Raw genomic sequence first — 21,764 nt, forward strand, 5'->3', positions numbered from 1 at the left:
TAAAAATTAATCTGTCATCAGGAGAAGAGGAATCCGACCCACCGGAGAGATAATTGAAGCCTTTGAAAAAAATTCTGTCAATCTACTACGTCAGTTATCTCAATTATTCTCACAGGCAGGGAGATGTCGCTTCCTATGAGCCTAGCTGGCCGACGTACGCGAATTTTCAGGTCTTTCGTCAGCTTCTGGTATTTTTTCTCCGTTTCAGCTCCTCCTTCGTTCATTCCTCTCTTTCTTTCGTGCCCTTTCCTTCCTTCTCCGCCGCCACTTCCTTCGCAGTGTTCTTTTTATTTTCATTCTCGCAGCTTTTGCCTAAGTGCGTCTTCACCTCTCACAACAATCCGGCCGTCCCGCTTGATCGACTTGCTCGTGGCTGGCATTGTGTCGCGTTGTACCACATGTGGGGGGTGCCACAAATCTTGTTCTGTATTTTTCTAGTTCTTTCTTCACCATATTTTTTATCCCCTCCCTTCAATCCGTTGGTGTGTGTTGCTTCTTGCCCTTGGGCACACTTCTCCTTGTGTCGTCTGCTCCGTTTCTCGTGCTTTGCTACTTGGAAACAGACACCCAGCATAACACCACGGCTCATCCATGTCTCTCTGTGTGGTGTCTTCATGTTCCCGCACTGTTTATTTATCGCTGTGTCACTCCAACTAGGCCAAATCGCCACCACTTCGCTGCAAATATCCCGAAAACTTCCCGACGGCCGCCCCAAACTGGTAGCGCGCCCGACCGAGGCGGCCGCGACTCTCCCAACGCATCTGCTCCGGCGGCCACCGGCGGCACTGCCTGTTCGCCGAGAGTGCTGCCCCCTGGTTTCCTGCACGGTGCCCATGTAGTTCTGCTTGTGTAGGACGCTGGAGAGTGTTTGCAGAAGGGCGTCGAATCAGATGCATGCCTCCCAAATGCCCTGCACTGTCTCCAGCCTTTAAGATTCACAAGCAATTGTGTACTTAATTAACATCTTAACCCCACATCAGTGACACAAGCAGCAACACCGCGCTAAAGGCTTTCGCCTCGCCGCACTTTAGTTTAACAAAGTGCCCCCTGAATTTTTTTTTTCTGGTTCTAACGTAATATTTGTTTGCAGCCTTAGACTGCGATGCAAATGTTACATTTGCGCAGGTAAGAAGTGTATTACACTCCGCTTATTCTGTATAGCAATGTTGTGTCCATTTTCGCGGGGTTACGTTGCTGCATGTCCCAATTTTATCCACAGATTCCCTTCTGGAACTATACTGCAAATGCACAAACGGCATGCAGTGGGAGACCGAGACAGGCAACCGTAGAGGGATATAAAGTCGGAACCCGACGCATGGCGTTGCAGCGCTTTTAATATTGTCGCAACACTGAAGTCAGTGTTCTGAATAATTGTCCGGCCCGATTACGATGTACAAGAGCTGTAGTACACAAAACATGATGAGGACGGTTAGTTTTTTTCTTTTGCTTTGGGCTAGTCTGGTTTGGTTTATTGAGTTTAAACGTCCCAAAGCGACTCAGGCTATGAGGGACGCCGTAGTGAAGGACTCCGGAAATTTCGACCACCTGGTGTTCTTGAACGTACACTGACATCGAACAATACACGGGTCTCTAGAATTTCACCTCCATCAAAATTCGACCGCCGCGGCCGGGCTAGAACCCGCGTCTTTCGGGCCAGCAGCCGAGCGCCATAACCACTTAGCCACCGCGGCGACTCTTCGGGCTAGGCTAATTGAACAAACAAGCGCAAACAATGGTACATTGATTTGTTTGGTAACTACGTAACAGAACCAATAAACAATCCTACTCATGCTCTGTGCAGCTTGTTGGGAGAGCAGTGGTGGTGGTTTCAATGTACATGCGGTATTACCCTTACTGTGGTCTGTCGGCAATTGCTCCATCTGAGCCCCTTAATTTAAACAATGTGTTTCAACCACTGTCCCGCAAAGCAATTGTTGGCAGCTCAGTTCATGAACGCTGAGGGTACACGATGAGAGAGACGGTGTCCAAGAGAACGTTCAGTCTCCTCAGATTGCACAGGAGTGTCTCACTACGGTCACAAAAAAAAAAAAAACCTGGAGTTCGCCGTTATTCTTGGTTTCACCAGTTGATGTTAGATACGCTAAGTTCTGGACATGAAGTCCTGTATTTATTTATTTATTTATTTATTTATTCATTTATTTATTTATTTACTTACTTATTTACCCAATACTGCAGACCTCTAGCTTGGGTGCAAGCAGGAAGGGCACAAAGATGTAACATACAAGGGCAATAAGTCAGTAATAAGAGCATGCACGAAAAATAAAACTGAATATCTCTATACAGTAACTAAAATACATCATCAAAGGCCTTCAGAAAGTCAACAGCGGATATCACTCTCTCAGGAAGAGCATTGCAGTCAGTACCCGTCCTCGGAAAAAAAAAGAAAATTTAAACCGTTACTTTTCGCGAAATATAGCGCTGAACTATAGTCGTGCTGATGAGGATTTCCACGTGTTTCTGAAAACTGTACATGGCATTACGCCGATAAAAGAGCTGGTTCACTGATCCGCCATAAAGATAGGCGACAGCAATTACACAACCAAGACGGCATCTTGCAACTAACTCCCCAAATGATTGTTGAGATTGGCCTTTTGGACACTTCTATTGCGTTCGCCCAAAAAATTCTTCTACAAGCATCTGACATCCCTGCATTCGGCGTCCTTGATTTTTTTTATTTTTATACATATTTGGCTTCTAATCACGAGCCTAAATCCAGGAGTTCACTAAGGTGGCACTTTGGGCTAGTTGTAATGCAGCGAAAAGATACGGCGCCGGTGAGACAAGACACACTGTATCACTGCGCCCTGCTTCTGCTGGGATGTATCTCTTCTCTACCTTACAACGCGTCAAAAAGAACCACGCGTTTTCACTCCACACAGCGTCCCTATCGAACGGCCTCAACAAGCCCTTCAGCTATATTGCCTTTTCCGTCCCCTCTTTCTCTTCTAACTGGGCGCCTTGCTCAATATCCTGCTACTGAACATGCGTTCCTTAGGCGCAGCGAAGGCTTCACGCCGCATTGATAGTTTTTTTTTTCGCCCACAAAGCCCTACTTGATCCTTCCTCCTCCTACAGTGTGGAATCCGAACAATGGTTAACCATCCAACCCAACCCCGCAGCTGTGCGCCCTCCCGTCTGCCCGCGTGCGGCTATGCGAGGCAGGAAAGGGGAAAAGAAAAGAGAAAGAAGAAGTTCAGGGTGAAGCGGCCCGTGGTGGCAGTTTGCCGAACTAAACGGCCATGTCGCTGAAAGCTGGGCTTGACGATACAAAAGGCAGCGAAAAAAACGTGGTTAACATATCAGGATTAGAAAAAGGAATAAAAGTGTTGTTCAGTTGCACATGAACGCACATAAATGCCCTGTAGTCAAGGGACAGCTATAAAGACCTTTTGCAGCTATAGCGTAGGCAATACAATAATCTGCTCAATCTGCATTGTCAGGCATCTTCTAGGAAGTTGCTGCATGTTCCGAAAGGTTAACCATTAAACGAAATAACGTAGAAACATGCCGAGTTTATTGCGTTCAGGAGGAAGTAGACAACATCCCTGCCCCGCTGAGCAGCCATGCGTTTTTTTACAAGTACGCAAGCTGTGTCCCTGGCCTCACTTCAAAAGTTGGATTTGTTTGTTTTTTCTTCGCAAGCGTGCTAACAGCACCTGTTGCCATGGGCAGAAATTTTCCATTCATGACGACACTGCTGAGGTTCGGCGTCGCAGATGCTCAGTTGCGCATATATATATATATATATATATATATATACAGCACGGTACGCTTTACAATTAGGTGCACTTGTGGAGCAAAGGCGGGAAATTTCTCGCTTCAGCATCCTGTAAACAAGACAAAGAAACCCGACTTCGATGGCAAGGCTTACCGCACCAGTCATCATCGGCGCGATCGCCTTGCAGATGAGCAGCGTCTTTGGAGCAAACGAAAGTACGTAACCAAAAGCAAGGATAACTCGTCTTTATAATATCTGGCTTTTATTATCCGCCAAATAGGCGGCAAGAAATGTTTCCCAGAAGTACATCTTGGTACGTGCATCTTTGTGTTGAGTTCACCATAATCTTTCTTTATACCACCTTCATATATTCCGATAGATAAGATAAGGAAGATCAATCAGACATACTTGATACAATGAGCGAAAAACGTAAGAATTTATTGGTGGGAAATTCTTTTCTTAGCATACAGTGTAAGCCAAAAAGCAATGTGATTCCGTTTTTCTAATGAGTCGAAGGGATAGAAAAAAAAACTATTAGTTCTTCGAAACCTTTTTCGAAGATTTAGCTCAGTCCTGATTAGGATGCATTTATCGAAAAGAGAAATAAAAAGTATTCTGGTGCTCTTTGCGAATGTTTAAAAAAAAGATTGCTGATCAAAGTTTCCTTCCAAGGCTGATTTTCTTGTCAATAGGTATGACCACTGTTACAGTTTTAACCGCGTCCATTATCTTTTGTTGTTTTCTTGTGTGTCTTGGGCGTGGCTGTGCATTTTCGTGTAAGGACTATGTTCATCTTTGCATCAAATTACTGATTTATACGGCAGTAAAATTACAGGTAACTGCTATCCCAAGATATTAACAAAAAATATTTCCACGTTCACTCACATCACTCAATATGAATGCCCTTAGGCAGGTTAGCCACATTTGGAAATCTAATGCATTCCTGAAGGGTGAAACGTTTAGAGAATCCTTATTGATGTATTAAAGGCACACTGAACACTAGTCGAAGCTATATTGTATATATCGATTCCGGCATTCTAACGGAAAAGAGACCACTCTCACCCCATACGGTACTTTTGTAATGTATAAAAGACCCCAAAAAATTAAATACACATGTCGCTATCGCAGGGTTATTACACGGACTTATAGCGGTCATCCCCCTGTATACGCAACAACACCATTCGCTTAAAAACACAGGGAGCCAGTCCTTTTCGGCGTGGACGCCGCGATTGCGGGCTAAATTTTTAAGCTACATTTTATCAGCCTTAAATGTCATTTTTGCTCCCGCAGAAAAGGTCACATACAAAGAAATAATCAGAGAATAATATTTATATCTTTTTAATGAGAAATATAATAGAATTAAATTGTCCTAAGTGTCCCTTGAAGACGTCACTGAGCGAAACATTCTCAATCATCATTGTTTTCGGTGTAGAGCAACAGAAACCGACAGGAGGACAAAAATGAGTGCTGAAATCAACTTTATTTCTCTAGACTGCGGATCACCTCCGCAGGTACCCGCGAAATGACCAAGAATAGGTATTACTCAGAAACCTGGCCAAGGGACTGACACATGCACATACGAAAAAAAGCAAGGAAAAGAACAAATAATTGCGCCTTAATTCGTTACCTGCGCAGACAACACCCAAATCCCGCGACATTACAAAGGCGACGGAGAAGTTCTAAACCATAGAGCCTGGTCCTAAAGCACAGGAGAAGCCGTACCCATAAATAGAGCACTGAAATCATGTCTAGTAAACTCTCGCAAGGAAAGAACCCGCCTACAAGTTAGAGCAGATATGCATAAAAGATACGAGCAAAAAATGCAAACCTAGCGAACACATTTAAACGAAAGTTCTTCGTATAAGAGGGTGACACGAAAACGTCAACATACGGTGGCTTTGAATGGTCACTCAGGGGGAAAGCGATGCACATGATAAATAAAATATGCGAAAACTAAATGCTGACAATAAATACAGCTAGAGAATTAAAGACAGAAGCTGGTAACGTCTCTAATAACGTCTAGACAGTAAAAATGAGGCAGGCAAAAAAAATTTGAAACCAGAAGAAAATTAAACAGTCTAAATGGTGGAGTGTAGATGCATGCAAACGGAGGCAAAGAGAAACAGGGTATAGCCACCCTGAACAAGCCTAAAGCCAAATCTGTTTACCCGAAAGGAAAACAGAGGACATTCTGACGCATTCACCTTCAAGGATCGAAATGTTGTCGGCTTGCACTATTTCGCTTCTCAACTTATTGTGGAATGCTTTCAAAAACTACTGTTCGATTGCACATAAAAGACCATTGTCACTCATCACAGCATCTTCGAAAATGGGAGGGCAAGGTCATCAATGATGACTCTGTTAAATAGTTTTCGCTCCCCTTTACCTCATCAATGAAACATCGGGCATTTTGGCTGATCTAAGCCTTCCTGTACGACAGTGAGATTTCATCTGCTTATCGTATATAGCAAGGCGCAAATCAGCCAAAATGTCCGATGTATCAATCTTAAGCTTAAAGATGCCCTATGGACACCATCTCACTCTCCGGAGATTCCACCTCCCGTTCGTGTGTCCGCGTTTGTGTCAGCGTTTGTAGCGCCGTTTTGATATTACTTTCACAAGCGGTCTCCTGTGTATATCATGCTGTTAGAGCTAGTAAAGAATTTTTACTCGCTACTACGTACAAGCAAGGAGCCGCTGCTGTAACAAATACATCGAATCAGATCTCTCTTTGCTGCCCATAGCTAATACACTGCTGTGTTTTCTTTTCACAATACGGAGATCACAGCTGCTGTAAAAGTGCAGAAGGCTTTTTGTCGCTAATTTCTTTTTAGGCGGTCTCAGCCTGCACTGTATTCAATAATCACTTGCCTTTACTTTCATTGGAACGGTTTCCCTGAAATCTGTCCGCCTGTGCAGACAACTGTTAGGGCGATACTAGTTGTTGGGCTAGTTGGTTAGGATTCATGATAGAAGCGCACTAAGAACGAGGCGCAAGAACAAGAAGTATGATGGGACGATGCGCTGAACTGTTAACTTTTATTCTGAAAGGTGAGGCGGACCGGTATTTAAGAAGTGTCATATCAGGCCACATTACCACGAAAAAACAAATCAAAAACCATACGAAACAAGAAATAAAAATATCAGGTACGAAGAAGTGAGGGCGAAGCCTCAGGGGCCTAACAAGGAAAAAACAGAATCAGAACAAGGCAAAATATAAAGTATCTTCCTGCAAAGGAAACCAACCAATGCAAAAAAAAATTGCGCACCTGAAACTTATACAACAAGGTGAACCAAGAACAAAAAACCAAATCTACAGAACATATTTTGCCTTGTTCTGATTCTGTACTTTCCTTCTTAGTCACGTGACGTCTTGCCCTCGCTTCTTCGTACTTGAAATTTTTGTTTCATGCTTCGTTTGGTTTTTGATTTGTTTCTTCGTGGTCCGGTGGCCTGATATGGCACCACTTATATACTGGCTCGCCTCGCCTTCGAAAATAAAAGTTGATAGTTCAGCGCCCCGTCCCGTCGTACTTCTTGTTCTTGTGCCTCGTTCTTAGTACGCTGCTAACACGAACTCTTAGGGGTCGGTTATATCCTGCGTGTTTATTTATCTCTACCGGGTAACAGAGAGAGATTGAGAGGGAAACATTTATTTCCCCGCTTATGAATGAGGGAAGAAAAAATGATAGGTGTAACGTTAAGAGACGAAGCAGGCGCTGTGAATGAGGGAACTAAAGGTGGGTTAATGATCTCCTAGTCGAAATCAAAAGGAAGAAATCGGCTTGGGCAGGGCGTTTAATGCCAAGGCAAGATAACCACTGGTCTTAAGGGCTAACGGAGTAAATTCCAAGCGAAGACAATCCTAGCAAGGGACAGGAGAAAGTTAGCGGGGCAGAGGAGATTACGAAGTAAGCGGGGTTACGGTATCCGCAGCAGGCAAAGGACAGGGTTAACTGGAGAGACATGGTGAGGCCTTTTTTCTGCAGTGGGCGTGGACAGAGTCCTAACGATGCTGTTTAATATTATGATCAGTATTATTTCTGAACCTACGTAGTCGCCCTTTTAATGGGTGCTATGTAGCGGCTGAGGCGGAGTACGACCACATGTCCCTTGGATGTGAGACATGTGGGTAACGAGAAACGGCCAGATTCACCAAGTCTAAGACGCTATCTTGGGCACTAAGACCTCGGCGGAATCCTGTCATACATGTTGGCAGTGCCTTGCTGTCCTCAAGCCACCACGATAAGCGTTCATTTACCAGCTTCTCCATCAACTTAGCTAGACAGCAGGTCAATGACACAGGGCGATACGAGGCAAGGTCTTTCATATCTTTGCCAGGCTTCAGTACTGGAACTACATGTGCCACCTTCCATGACGGAGGAACATCGCCAATCTCCAAAACACGATTGTTGAAGTTGAGCAGCTCCTTCCTGAGTTGCAAGGGCAGATTATTCAGCATTTGATTGGTGATGGCGTCGGGACCTGGTGCACACCGGCACCGCAGGCCACTGAGCGCAGTCTGAAGCTCACGAAGCGTGAACGGGACGTCTATAATAGGCCTGGCGGAAGCAGGTGGTGTATATATGTCTATTCCAGAGTTAGCACGTACGAGTGCGTCTGCAAATTCCTCTGCCAAGCAAGCAATAAGTTTCTCCTTGCGTATTGCAAGAGCTTCAAAAGGCTTCCAAGGGCGAGATTCTCCAGCAAGGCTGCCAATAACTCGCCATATTCTCGTCTTCGGTGAGAACACAGTCAAACTAGCGCAGAATGAGGCCCATTGCGACCTGTACAGCTTGTTCGTGTGTCGTCTAATAACATATTTCAGCCTATTGAAGGTCGTCTTCAGTTGCCTGTCGTCCTTCTTCCGCACGAGTTAGCCATTTTTCTTGACGTTGCGAAAGCTTACGACAACGTGCTTCAGAGCTCAATTCTAAACAGTTTGCAAGGCATGGGCATAGATGGTCATGTGTTAAGATTCATTTACATGTTTATAAGTGATCTCGCGGTTCGTGCACGGTTAGGGACTACGTTAAGCACCGAAAGGGTTCTATCACGAGGTGTGCCTGAAGGAAGTGTTCTTTCCCCCATGCTCTTTAACGTCGTAAAGGTTTGCCTTCCCGATTCGTAGAATAAAAGTTGCAGACAAGTGCGTATGTCAATATATGCTGACGACATTTGTATTTGGATGACTGGCTACCAACACAAGCGATTATCCCTGATAGCTCGACAGGCTCTACTTTCGGCACAAGCTTACCTTCAAGATGTGGAATTGTCTCCTTCAGTGGAAAAATCCGGCTTTGTACTGTTCCCAGGTGCAGGAAGACGTCAAGCGCGGTTGAAGATAGACCTCTGTCACTCCTGCATCCGTCAATTCAACCACACGCGTTTTCTGGGCGTCATTATTGACTCCCGTCTACAGTGGCGAAAAGCTGTAGACGCGATTGTTTCATTTATATCTTCGCGTCTCAATGTGATCCGTTGAACTGCACGTGAACAATGGGGAAACCTTCCTTCTTCAATGGTCAAACTTAATGAAGCGCTGGTGGTCAGTCGCATACTGTATCAATTACCTTTAATTTCCCCCTCAGCATCACAACTTGAACGTCTCGAAGTTGCCCACTGAAAGGGCCTAAGAAGAGCCATTGGAGTTCCTCAGGCGGCTGCGAATAAGGCAGTACTTCACGATGCTCTATCGAAACCTCTTAGCCTTATCGCTTCTCAGAGACTAATAATGCATCTTGGCTGCCTAGGAGAGACAGTAGCTGGGCGATCCCTTCTCCAGCGGCTCTGCAAGAAGCATGAGTCGAAGGCTTACTTGACACTCGATACTCCTAGTTCTTTAGGCCTTAATGTCCGAAGGCAAAGGAAACGGTTGAAACGCCCCTGGTCTTTTCTGACCCTCAACTGTAAGGTCACAACTCCCCATGTGAGGGCAAAGCGCAGCTCTCCTTTGGCAGCAGTGCGTTCGCTTGTACTTGAACACTTGGAAACAGAGTATGACCACCATCTTCAAATTTTCATGGATCGTTCCGTGGACAAGGTCAAACAAGCTAGAGCAGCTGCTTTTACATTCCTTTTTCGGACTGTAAGTGGTCCGTACGCTTTACTGCTGTTGTATCCTCCACAATGGCTGAAAGTGTTGCTATTGAGGCGGCTTTACGAAAGGTAGGGTCTTGTCCGGCTCAACCTGTTATCATCCTAACTGATTCAAAACCTGCCCTTCAGAGGTTAGAGCGAAGTTTCCATACTGACGCCTTGTCTATAAGCTCTCTGCGCTTGCTGCAGAATCTGCACAGCAGAGGCTTTACGCTATACTTCCAATGGGTGCCCTCTCACATAGGAGTCAACGGTAATAAGATGGCAGACAATCTCGCCCATAAAGGTCTCTCAAGGATTGCACCAAAAAAAAGTACCTCAAGATGGAAAAAGTCTCTACAGGAAAACGGGGCTCGATCATTTCAGTACCCTGTGGAGTGCGCCCCACAAACCATGTGTGACCAAGGGACTGTGAACATCTCAGGCGACCCTACTACATCGAATTCGCACAGCCTCTGCTCGCACTATTGCCTGGATGCATAATACGGGCATAGCATCGTCTCAGCTCTGTTCTTTATGTGGTGTGTGCGGGGATGTCGAGCATTATATTATGTACTGCCCAGAGTTCAACGCGGAAAGGTATGTGATGTTCGCTTCCTTCAAGAAGACAGGAACCCGTTACAGTGCAGTTCAGGACATTGTCTACCCGAGTGGAAACCAGACATGCAGTAGGGAGGCTGCCGCCTTCTTTTAACATTTCTGCAGGACATGTATCTTGTTTCTAAATGGTGACATCAGGAACAGACTATGGCCTACTGTGATTGAATGTGTGCGTAGATGGTGTCTTCCGAAGTGGACTACGTTATACTGTGAGCGAATGTGTGTATGGTTTGTGGCACTACAATGGCCTATGTTCTACTTTGACTGAATATGTGCATAGATGGTGACTTCTGGAGTGGACTGTGATGTGGACTGTGTGGATTGATTGTGCGCATAGATGGTGACTGAGGGAGAGAATGTGTTCTATTATAAGAGACTGCGCGCATAGCGGGGTAGATGCGACCGGCTTTAGGACATTGTCAATATTTAAGGGACGCTACGGGGGAGCAATTGCCGGCAGATAAAGCGAGGCTAACCCCACCAGTAGCTTTCAACACCTCAACTCAGCTCAAGCGGCCAAAGAGCGGGCTGCAGAGGGGTTGCCGGAGAGGTCCATCGAGTCTTCGTGACGTGATAGGAGAGAGGCACAAAATGTGAGGGAGGTATGGTGCGGGATTTAGAGGCAAGGAGGCATAACCAATATGTATGAATGCTTGAAAATAGTTTAATATATTCTTCTAAAGTATCTCATTCTGTTTTCTCACAAGGCTATAAACGTCATCGCTAATGGTGTCCAGAAATGCGCGCAATATAACTAGCCGCCCTACTTAGTCTTCATCGATAACAAGAAAAGATTTCACTCAGTTGAAACCTCAGCATTCATACAAGCATAGCGGAGCCGCAGTGCTGAAGAGGCATATCTAAAGGTCTACCAAAAAATTAATGTAAAGACATCTGAAGTGTTCAGTAGTCTCTGAGATACAAGATTTGCGGTAGGCAGCGAAAAACTAAACAATTTTTGGGAAATAGATCAACTTAGGGCAGGTAGCTACCACTGACTCGGGCGACTCGGGAGAAGGTTCTTCACTCCTTCTTTTAACTTTCAATCCCGTGCATTCCTTCCCCCCTTTCCTTTTTCAACTTATGCCTCATGGCACACTTCTCGAATAAAAAAAAAAAAAGACTCGGGCGACTAGTGTGAAATGACTAGGAATATAAGAATGGGGTGGAGTTCATTTGTCACGTACTTTCCATTCACGAATAGCATCATGCCAGTATCCCTCAGGAAGAAAGTAAACAACACTTGTAGCTTGCCAGTACTCATCTATGAATCGGAAACTTCGTGGATAACAAAAGGCTTGGAATTATACTGAGGACAGCGCAGCCAGCAATGGAAAGGACAATGATATGTGTAGCGTTAACAAGCAATAAGAGAGCAAAGTGGATCAGAGAAATAATTGTTTTCGGTGACACCCTAGCTGAAACTGAGAATAAATGGGCATGGATAGAGTTTGAACCATGTTTCACTTTACCGCGTGCACTATGCTTGCTATCCTCAATTTAATATTTTTTTTTTCGGGAAAGAGGGGGAGGCCTGTTTTGTAATCACCATGGCCAACGTGAGCGCATTCATGCTGACTATATGATTCTCTATTTCTGTATTTGCAGCTTGGACGCCAGAGGAAAAATGCCTCACTTTAACGCTGCCCAACTTCATCAACCTTGGAAAAGTAAGTGAGGCGGCGCATTGTTGGCATTTAAATTTAACGTGCGTATGGTGTACGGTGCGTGTGCGTACGGATCAAGTCTGCCGGGACAAGACCATCGCGGGTGGTAAAGGAGAGGATTAATTGGAGAGATATGGTAGAGATCTTTGTCCGGCAGTGGACGTAGTCAGGCTGATTATCATGATGGTGATGATGACTGGTAGTATCTTCCCTGTTTGAATTGCCCAGGCAGTTAAGAACCTTTACCTCAGCACAGTGTATCACTAAAAGAGTAAAGATTTAATCAGTTCACAAGAATTTTTTGGCGCTGCAACGTGACTACGGGACGACGGCAAAAAGGAACGAAAACCATACGATAACACGGTTAAGAAAATGGTTATGTGTTGTTCGTGTGTTTTAGTTGCTTTTTACCGTCATCTTGTACTAATGATGCCGCGCCAAAAAATGCTTGTGAATGCTAAACAATTGGCCCGAACTAGCCCCAGAGCAAAAATACATGAGTGCCCACCAGTGTTTTGTTGCCATAAAGAATTAATGGTTTTCGAGATTTATTTTTATTCATGCATGTGTTGCGTTCTATCGCCAAGGACGGCGAGTTACGGAAGGTGTGAGCAGGAATACTACTCGTAATTCATGCTGGTGACCTGTACATGTCGCGCAAAAATGTAGTCAATGCATGTGGCGCTTCTGATGGTTGCTTGAAAAGGGTTGTTAAAAATCGTGATGCCGAGATGTTTGCGCATAAACTTGTGCAACCATTGGGATTGCATATTGTCGCCGTTAAAGTATCCAAAGATGAAGGAGGGAACGTCAAATTTTCCCCCGATGCACATGTCGATATTAGCATAGTTCATACAGACCGTGGCCACGAAATCACTTGTCTTTCTGGGTGGTATAGGCGAAATGTATACGCAGGCTATCACACATCTCGACCGCGGGTTCGGATTAGACATGACGCTGCCGTTTGACAGCTACCAGCGTTCCAAAGACGTTGCCCGCGAATGTGCCACGAACGCAGGAGCATGAGGATGCGGGTACTTGTCGTCGAATACGTCTTCGTCGAACGTCGCTTCCTGAGATTTGGTTATTATGAGTGAACTTGCCTCTATTATTGGCCTGCAGATGAAGGCCCGTCTTGATGATCACAGTTCATGTTACCTTTGCGAATGGCGCTCGTCGAGTATGTCGCGGACACGTCGGCAGCTATCCCGAAGTAGGGTGCCTCATGCAGCTTTCCTGTCCTGATGCAGCAAGTTACGCCATCTGGCGTCCTCACGGCGTATCTTGTACGTACACTCTATAGCACACCCTCGCAGCGCGCTGCCAGTGCGCTTGCTCTTCACGTTCCCCCCGACTTACGCTGCCAGACGGAATACAGCAATCTACTTTAAGATGCCGTGCGTATCTATTGCATTATTGCAGGTGATAATTCAGAAACCTACATATTTGGTCCCGCACAAATTGATGATATCGTGAATTACTTGAAGCATCAAGCTAATACTTGTGTACCTCGTTGCAGCACTCTAGTTTTCCACATATGCACGTCCTGCGTGGGCGAAAACTTTACATAGATTTTGCGGACAAAGACGGGCACAAATATAACCGTCAACTTCATTCCTAGAATAAAATTGCACCAGGCAACTTGTGGCGCTAGCTTTGGGATCCGTAAGCTATCGTTATCGTCCTCTGCAGAGTCGGTATTTTAAGCGGGGAAACCTGTCACAGTGTCTCCAGTTGTGCCAGTGTTTTGTGAGCTACCGACATCCTAGTGGAGCGAACTGTTTAGCCTCATTACCTCCTTGCGAAATTTCAAATCGTTTCCCTTCCCCTGGTGTCCATTCAAGCCCATTGATAGCCTTCTCGATATTGCTTTTCCGCCGTGCTTGTTTCCGAGTTGATTCCTCTGCAGTCAATAACCGGTGTAATAAACATTCGCGTCTACTTGATATCCGGACATTTTTGTTGATAGTTTTCAGTGAAAAATAACACACCTGACCTCTTAGGCAATACCGTTTTGCCGACAACAGATGCCTAGAAAATTTTTTTGATGGACGTTATCATGAAATTGCGACAGCTCCTAGCTCGCGCCTGTACGCCTGACGGCGTATGCCCCTTGAATCGGAAAAGTGTCGTTACAATGTAAAAGTAACTCGGCTGATCCTGAACTGTTTCTTTCCAGAGAATTCGTTTAGGTGATGTCCCTAACATGTCAAAGGTAGCAGCGTCTCGATTCCTCGCTCAATAATTTTCTCTAAAAGGATCAAAGTTCGAACAATTGATCTCTTTGTAAGCGGCGAAAATTTGGAACCCTTTGCGGTGACAAAAACATTAATTTTGATAAATCTGCGGCCACATAAGCTTCTTATCAGCGGATTCAATTAGAACATAGACTGAGCTTGGCTTTCTTTAATGCCACGTGTTTCGTAGCAAATTGGAAGTTTGTGCGAAATTGACATTTTCACAGCACGGTTACCTAATCTCAAGTGGTAGGCCTATAAGCCTATGCGCCCACACGCAGACATGCATCGCCCCGTAGCCAAGCGGTCTAATATGCTGCATCGCCCAGGTAAATAGGTTCACATATCGAATCGTCACTACCGCTGTGTACGTCACGTGGTAGACCTACAAGCCAATGCCCCCTTACACAGAAAAGCGTGGGTTCCAAGCGAAGCCAAACTGTAGTCGGAGACGGCTGAAAGTGATGTGAAGCCATAAAACTATAGGGCGTTTGACTTCATATAGGGCTGTCGCCCTTAATACATGAAAAGAAGAATTGGATGGTATTAGCAGTAACGTTTATCCTGTACTAGACCTAATCTAAACGGCGCGAATGGTGAAGGAGTGATAGAAAGATCCTGCGCGACGAACAGAAAAAGAACAGATATCCACGGCTATACCAGTAACTACATCTGTTTGTCGGTTTACTTGTCAACAGATTGTTACAGGGTAGAGCACGAACTAAAGCAGCATGCCGAAAGTTAACCCCTAGTGGCTTTTATAGATGTGCAAGTGTCAGTAAATGAACCAGAGGTCCATAGAGAGAGCAGTTCACTGTTGGATATATCATTGCTATTTAAGTTCTCATCAAATGACATGAAATCATGCTTGACACGTTGCGATGGTGACGAGCATCTCGAATCGCTTCCTATGAGAGCCTTTAGGTCGAGAATGTCGGTCTCTTATTGCACTGCTGAGCCAACTTTCATTGAATCTAAGTGTCTCAGAACTGCGCAGTGCTAAAAGGTTATCCCGCTTTCAGCCAAAAACCCGCATAGAGTTGTCCAGTTTCCGCTTCAGGTTTATTCCCCATATTGCGAATGGAAACCATAACAGAACTATTTGTTTAATTTTTACTTTTTACTTCCACGGTATATGTGCACATACATTTCCGAGGGCTGGGGCATAGCAACAAATACATGTACGAAAGGACAGAACAGCAAAAAATAAGACTACTTCGTTGAAATGAAAAGACAAAGGATAAAAGACACATAGACAAAGCAACATAATGTAATGGTATTGTAGTAATGAGTTATTTACCGCATTATTAAAATGTGCTCATTATATCATGCACACGAAAACTGAAGACATCTTATTACTATCGATATTGCTCTGAGCGAAGGATGGGGGAAAAAGTGTTGTGGTTTCAAAATGCGGCATGGTTAATTTGTGCCTTGTGGAGCGAACATAAGAACGAGGCTGGACGTCACGAAGGAAGGAGAGAGCCGGTTATGATTTGAAAATTCCCGATCTTCTCATGTGCAAGTGATATCGATATTTTATATGCTCTAGACAGTTCATTCATGGATGACAATTCATGGATGACCAAAGATATTGCACGTATGGGTCGTAAACTGAAGAAAGCGAGACAGCAACACCCAAAGTGTCCTTTATCGGCCACTGCCAATAAGTTTCCAGTGCAACGCCTGTCGCTGCGGAACGCTATCAATAAGGCCAAACACCAATTCCACACTGTACATATGAAAAATTTCCTTGTTTCCTCTCCAAGCAAGTTATGGCCACATCTGGCACCATGCAAGGAATTAATTCTTCGCCTTTCTGCAGATATTGCGGGTATGCACGACAAGTTAGAAACAGCACAAAGGCTCAAATGGTACTTCAGCTCGGTATTGACTCACGATGACGGCTGCACGCCACAAGTTCCTTCTTTTGATGATTTGGCACCAATCAGTGATATTTGTATAACCAAGGAAGGTCTGTTAGCTCTTGTGCTTTACTTAGACACAAGGAAGCCGCCAGGGATTGACGAAATACCTAACACCTTTCTAGTACGGTAGCTGAATACTGCGCGAAATACTCAATTTAGTATTGAGAAAATCACTAAATTGCTCAGAATTGCCGAGCGATTGGAAACTCGCGAAAATCGCTCTATTCCTAAAGAACAAAACAAATCAGCACCCTCTTCCTGCTGGCCAATTTCTCTTTTGTGCACTTCAGTAAAATTGCTTGAACACGTCATCTGTAAACACATGACTAAATTTGTCGAGGAGAACCACGTCCTTGATGACATCAGCACGGATTCCTTCGCGGTATTTCCACAGTAACACAACTCATTGTAACTGCTCACGATTTGGTGGCAGCACTAGATAGGCAAAATCAAGTTGATGCTGTTTTTCTTGATTTCTAGAAGGCGTTCGACCATGTATCTCATCACAAATTCTTGCAGAAGTTTTACTAAAACCTTTTGCAGAACCTTTACCAAAACACGAGTGCCAACTCGCATAGATCGAAGCCTATCTTTCGCACAGATGTCAAAGTGTCAAAGCGCTGCTGTTGATGGCGTCCTTTCTGATGCTGTCCCAGTAGAATCCGGCATTCCGCAGGGCTGAGTCTTGGGTCCCCTTTTCTTTCTAGTATTTATTAATGACATAGTTCATAATGTACAAGTTAAAATACTACTTTTCGCGGGCGATTGCATAATTTACCAAGAAGTTTCTAGCCCCGAAGATCAACTCCTTTTGAGCGAATCTCTGTCTGCAATAGAAAAATGGTGCTCCACGCGGCAAACGACTTTGAATCACAATAAGACGGTAGCAATGACCTAGACACCTAGAAAGAATGCTTTAAGTTTTACATACCGTATTGCCAATGAACCTCTCTTAGTGGTCAAAACTTTTTAATACTTAGGAATTCAGATAACATCTGGCCTCCGATGGAACGACCACATATAGCATATATAAAAAAAAGCCCCAAGACAACAGCACTATTTGAGAAGAGCGCTGGCACAATCCACACAAGAAATGAAGCTTTTAGCTTACAAAACATTTGTTTGGCCAATATTGAAATACGCTACGGCAGTGTGGAATCCCTGGACCAAAACTAACAAACTTATAATAGAAAATTTACAACGCAAAGCAGCGAGGTTTATCTGCAAATTCTACTGATAAAATATTTCCCCAACCACTCTACGGCAAACCGCAGGACTTCAACAACTGGTCATGCGTTGTCATCGCGAAAATTAAAGTTATTCTGCTTTAATTATCACAATAACACAAAAATAGAGGAAGGAATTTTAATTTAGCACACACCTCGCCGCCCTGCACGCTCCAACCATTCTGAAAAACTTGCCCCGTTTTCATGTAAAACCAATGTTTTTAAATACTCGTTCTTTCCACATACCATCGCTAGCTTCAACCTGTTTACTAGCTGATGTTGTCAATTGCGAATTGGTAAATTTGTTTTTACAAACACTCAATGAAGCATAGGGCTCCCATGTATCTCTGTTCTCGAACAAGTTCGATGCCACCGTTGCCAAGTTCGAAGCCATGGACAGTTCTCTGCCTTTGTAATCGATTTTGTGTTGTATTCTGCTTTTGACTGTTCGCCAGCTACTTCTGTTGCAATTTAGTTCTCGTTTTAATTATTATGTCTGTATCCCACTCCTGCCTAAGGTCTGTAACACAGGGCGGCAGTATTTGCTAAATGAATAAGTAAAAGTTATTTTTTCTGAAATAAAATTGCTTCTTCGGATTACAAGTGATGCTGAATTGGAAGCTTACTTCATATGCCTTGCTCTAGCTCTTCTGTGGTAGTTTGCTGAGAAAGAAACAGGCTGAACGATTTATACACTGCTCATCTATCGTCGCCCAATGCTACAGAAAATCAGCTGTACAATACCAGGCAACACCCTAGTGCGATGTGCGGTGAATGCCGTTTCTTGTCAGCTGGAGCTTTTGTCATTTCTGGGATCTTGGCCAGAGCAAACTATGCAAGGATAAACGCTAGAGGGACAGGGCATACATTAGCCTGCACTCTCCTTTATTGCTTTCTGTTCATCTTTCTTGTGTCCTTGTCTATTTTATTGTGGTCGACTTGCCTGTAATGACGACTAACCAACTGTAAGCGCTCTCCTATTAATTTAATAAGCAGTGCTATATAGGGTCGTCTTATTCAAACAACTAAAATGTATTCCATTCCTGGAGAGCACGAGTTCCCTACATAGTCCGGGTGCATTTCCTCAACTTTTGCAACAGTATCTGCATGCCCTAGCAGAATCAGGCCTCGTGTCCATGACGTCAAAAACCCACAGCGTTGTTTATGGTTTCCTTTGTCGGGAACTGCGCTTCCTACAGGTGGTGTTTCGTCCTGAAAAACACCCAGATATCTGTGTTGCAGGCCCGTGAGGCTAATAGCTGCCCTCCTCATTATATGAAAGCATGAAGTGTGCAAGTGGTGATGGTGCATTGGCGGTGGTGGCGACAATGTGGAAATATACAACGCTTTGAGATAAATGTCCCCCGAACTTCTTTTTTAGAGTGAAGCCTCTGCACAAAACCACGAAGTTCAGATGAAACAGAAAAGAACAAAACAACGTATTAAGGACATCAAGCTATCACAGCAGAACAAACTAAAATTATATTGCAAGCGTCAAACTGAGCACACTAATTTTTCTATCGCCAAAGCTTTACTCTAATATTGTCTCTTCTCATTGTTTTTATTCCTAGTGCACCAAGTCATACAGCGACCTTTGCAGATCACAGAACGTAAGTAAGATATATTGGAAAATAATTAGCGCGCATTTCCGTTATGAGCTGCCGCAGTGTAGGTCGATCTAAAATAATCCCACAGATTATCTGATAGAGTTCATTCAACTAGGTTAACGAAGCTTACTATACAATTAGCATTGCAGCGTTTAGGTTACAATTTTAAACTTTGCGCTAAGTAACAGATATTTTTTGTGCGCAATGCCCGATTCAAATTATGAGCGTGTAAAGTTATGCACACTAGAAATGCTGCACAATTGAACTACTGTTGGAACTATGCAAAAAAAAAAAAACACTTCTGAATGATTTCAACTTCAGCTGGAAACATCTCTTCGCATTTGAAAGGGAAGAACTAACCAAAAAACTGCGCTTTAATTCTACCTCTGATTAGTCCTACTATACACACAATCTGCCGCCCCGTAAATCTGCGGATTATTGGGCAAAACATAACCGCTGGAGCGGGCGGCGCTGGTGTCGATTTTGCGACATAGGCAGGATGTCTTGACCTCTCATTATAGTCAATTAATCAATCAATTTATTTAGCATTTCTTTCAATACAGAAATAAATGCAAGGATAAGAACAAAAAGCTGCTTCTCGAGCAGCTTGACAACGGTTCTTACCCCTTGTTTTCTCTTGACAACGGATAACAGCAGAAATAATACAAAGCTGCGATTAAAAATTGTACAAAGATAAGAGCATGCAGTATACATAGAAATTGTAAACACAAAATATATAGAAACACAAAATACATAATATACATAGTAATTCCAAACACAAAAATGCCGCATATTAGTAAAAAGTAATAATACCGGTTCAATGTAACTGATAGACATGGATTCAATAAGACAAATACTAATACTTAATCACCAATATTTTGCACACTATATGGCTATATATGGCTATACAGGACTACAAACATTTCCTGCTACATTTGCAGGCATAGAAGCGCAGACCACAGTTTTACGACACACAGCTGTAATACAGCCACCATTGAAAATACGTGTACAAAAGGCTGCAATAATAAAACAAGATTTCAAAACATTGATGTTACCTTCATAAATTGTAAGTGAACAAACGCTTAAGGTGTTGTTTCGATAGTGTGTGGATGTCCGTGTTTGAATTATGATAGTTGTTAAGTAAAGTAGGCATAATGTATTGTAGTCTGTTCTGACCATGATTCGTGCGGGAAAACGGCACCAACCATACTTCTCTTGTTCTTATATTGTACGGTACCTCGGGTGGTTTTGTTAAATTGCATAATCGTAGAAAAGGCATCCGATTAAATTTCAGGGAATATTTGTATTTTAATAGGGCATTCAGCTCGTACATATGTGTCACAGGAACAACACCAAGTAAGGGGAACAGGTCACTTGTGTGAGCGTCGTATGGAGCATCTGCTATGTGACGGAGAGCTCTTTTTTGTAAAAGAAGGAGTTTGTTATGTTCGTTAGTGATGTAGTTCCCCATACAAGATTACAATAGTTTAGGTGAGGATTGAAAATAGCATTATAAAGTAGCAGCTTTATTTTGAGTGGAAGAACTTGTCTAAATCGGCAAAGTATCCCGCAAGCCCTGGCCAGACATTTAATCACAGTCTACATGGATATCCCAGATCAAGTTCTCGTGAAAGGTGACACCGAGCGTTTTCACTTCTTTTGTTATTTCTATCTTCTCAGATCCTAAATAGAGATTAAGATAACGGTCAACAAATTTTTGTGATGGCGAGAAAATGACAGCCTTTGTTTTTTTATTGTTTATTGCTAAAGAATTAATTTTGCTCCATTCTGACAATTTATTCAGGGTAATATTTCCTAATTTCTCGAGTTCCGTCGTATCGTCACATTGAATGAAAAAGCTCGTGTCATCTGTATAAATTACCAAAGAGGCTTCTGGGGATACCCGTGTTATATCATTAATGTATATATTGAAGAGTACCGGTCCGAGGACACTGCCCTGTGGTACTCCGCATGTTATGCTTCGTAATGTGGACTGCTCTTCTCCGATAGAAACGCATTGTTTTCTGTTTTCTAAATAAGATCTTAGGAGAGCAAGGACAATGCCACGAAAACCGTAGTGCTCTAATTTAGCGAAAAGAGTTTGATGATTAATTCTGTCGAAAGCCTTTGAAAAGTCAACGTAAACACCTAATGTTATTTTTCTTTCTTCGAATCCTTTGATAATGAAATCTTTTAGGGTTAGAAGAGCCAGTTCCGTAGACAGATTTTGGCGGAAACCAAACTGGCGCTCCGACAAAACATTATGCTTATTACAAAATGACATATTCCTTTTACAGATGACTTTTTCAAATCCCTTTGAGATAACTGGCAGCACCGAAACTGGGCGGTAGTTCGAAAGCTCATTTTTGTTTCCAGATTTGTACAGGACAGTTACTTTAGCCCTCTGCATGTTCACTGGAAAGACACCAGTGGCTAGACAAACATTGAAAATATGGGCAATAACATCTTCCAGGAGGTCGACAACAAACTTAATAGGCCTGATTTCCAGCCCGTCTATATCTCGTGCTTTGCTGTTTTTGCAGGACATAAAAACTGAGTGAGTTTCCTGTGGTGTAATAGGTTCAAAAAAAGCAGAGTTTGCATTAGGTGCACCTAAAAAGAGTTTTGCATTTTCATTATGTTTGCTATTTGCAAGAGTTG

At 43.5% G+C, this 21,764-nt stretch overlaps 1 protein-coding gene across 1 annotated transcript in view; it reads left to right on the forward strand.

Annotated features, from left to right (window-relative positions):
- The first annotated feature begins 3,818 nt into the window (after positions 1–3,818).
- Positions 3,819–21,764, forward strand: part of LOC144100700 (uncharacterized) — a 78,191-nt gene continuing 60,245 nt past the window's right edge. The window contains exons 1-3 of the mRNA XM_077633548.1: positions 3,819–3,954; positions 12,047–12,108; positions 19,068–19,106. Coding sequence (XP_077489674.1) covers positions 3,879–3,954; positions 12,047–12,108; positions 19,068–19,106 — 177 coding nt within the window. The 5' untranslated portion in view covers positions 3,819–3,878. The remainder of the gene's footprint in view (positions 3,955–12,046; positions 12,109–19,067; positions 19,107–21,764) is intronic.

Source organism: Amblyomma americanum, chromosome 8, assembly GCF_052857255.1.
Source record: "Amblyomma americanum isolate KBUSLIRL-KWMA chromosome 8, ASM5285725v1, whole genome shotgun sequence".
In the NCBI taxonomy this organism is placed as follows: Eukaryota; Metazoa; Arthropoda; class Arachnida; order Ixodida; family Ixodidae; genus Amblyomma; species Amblyomma americanum.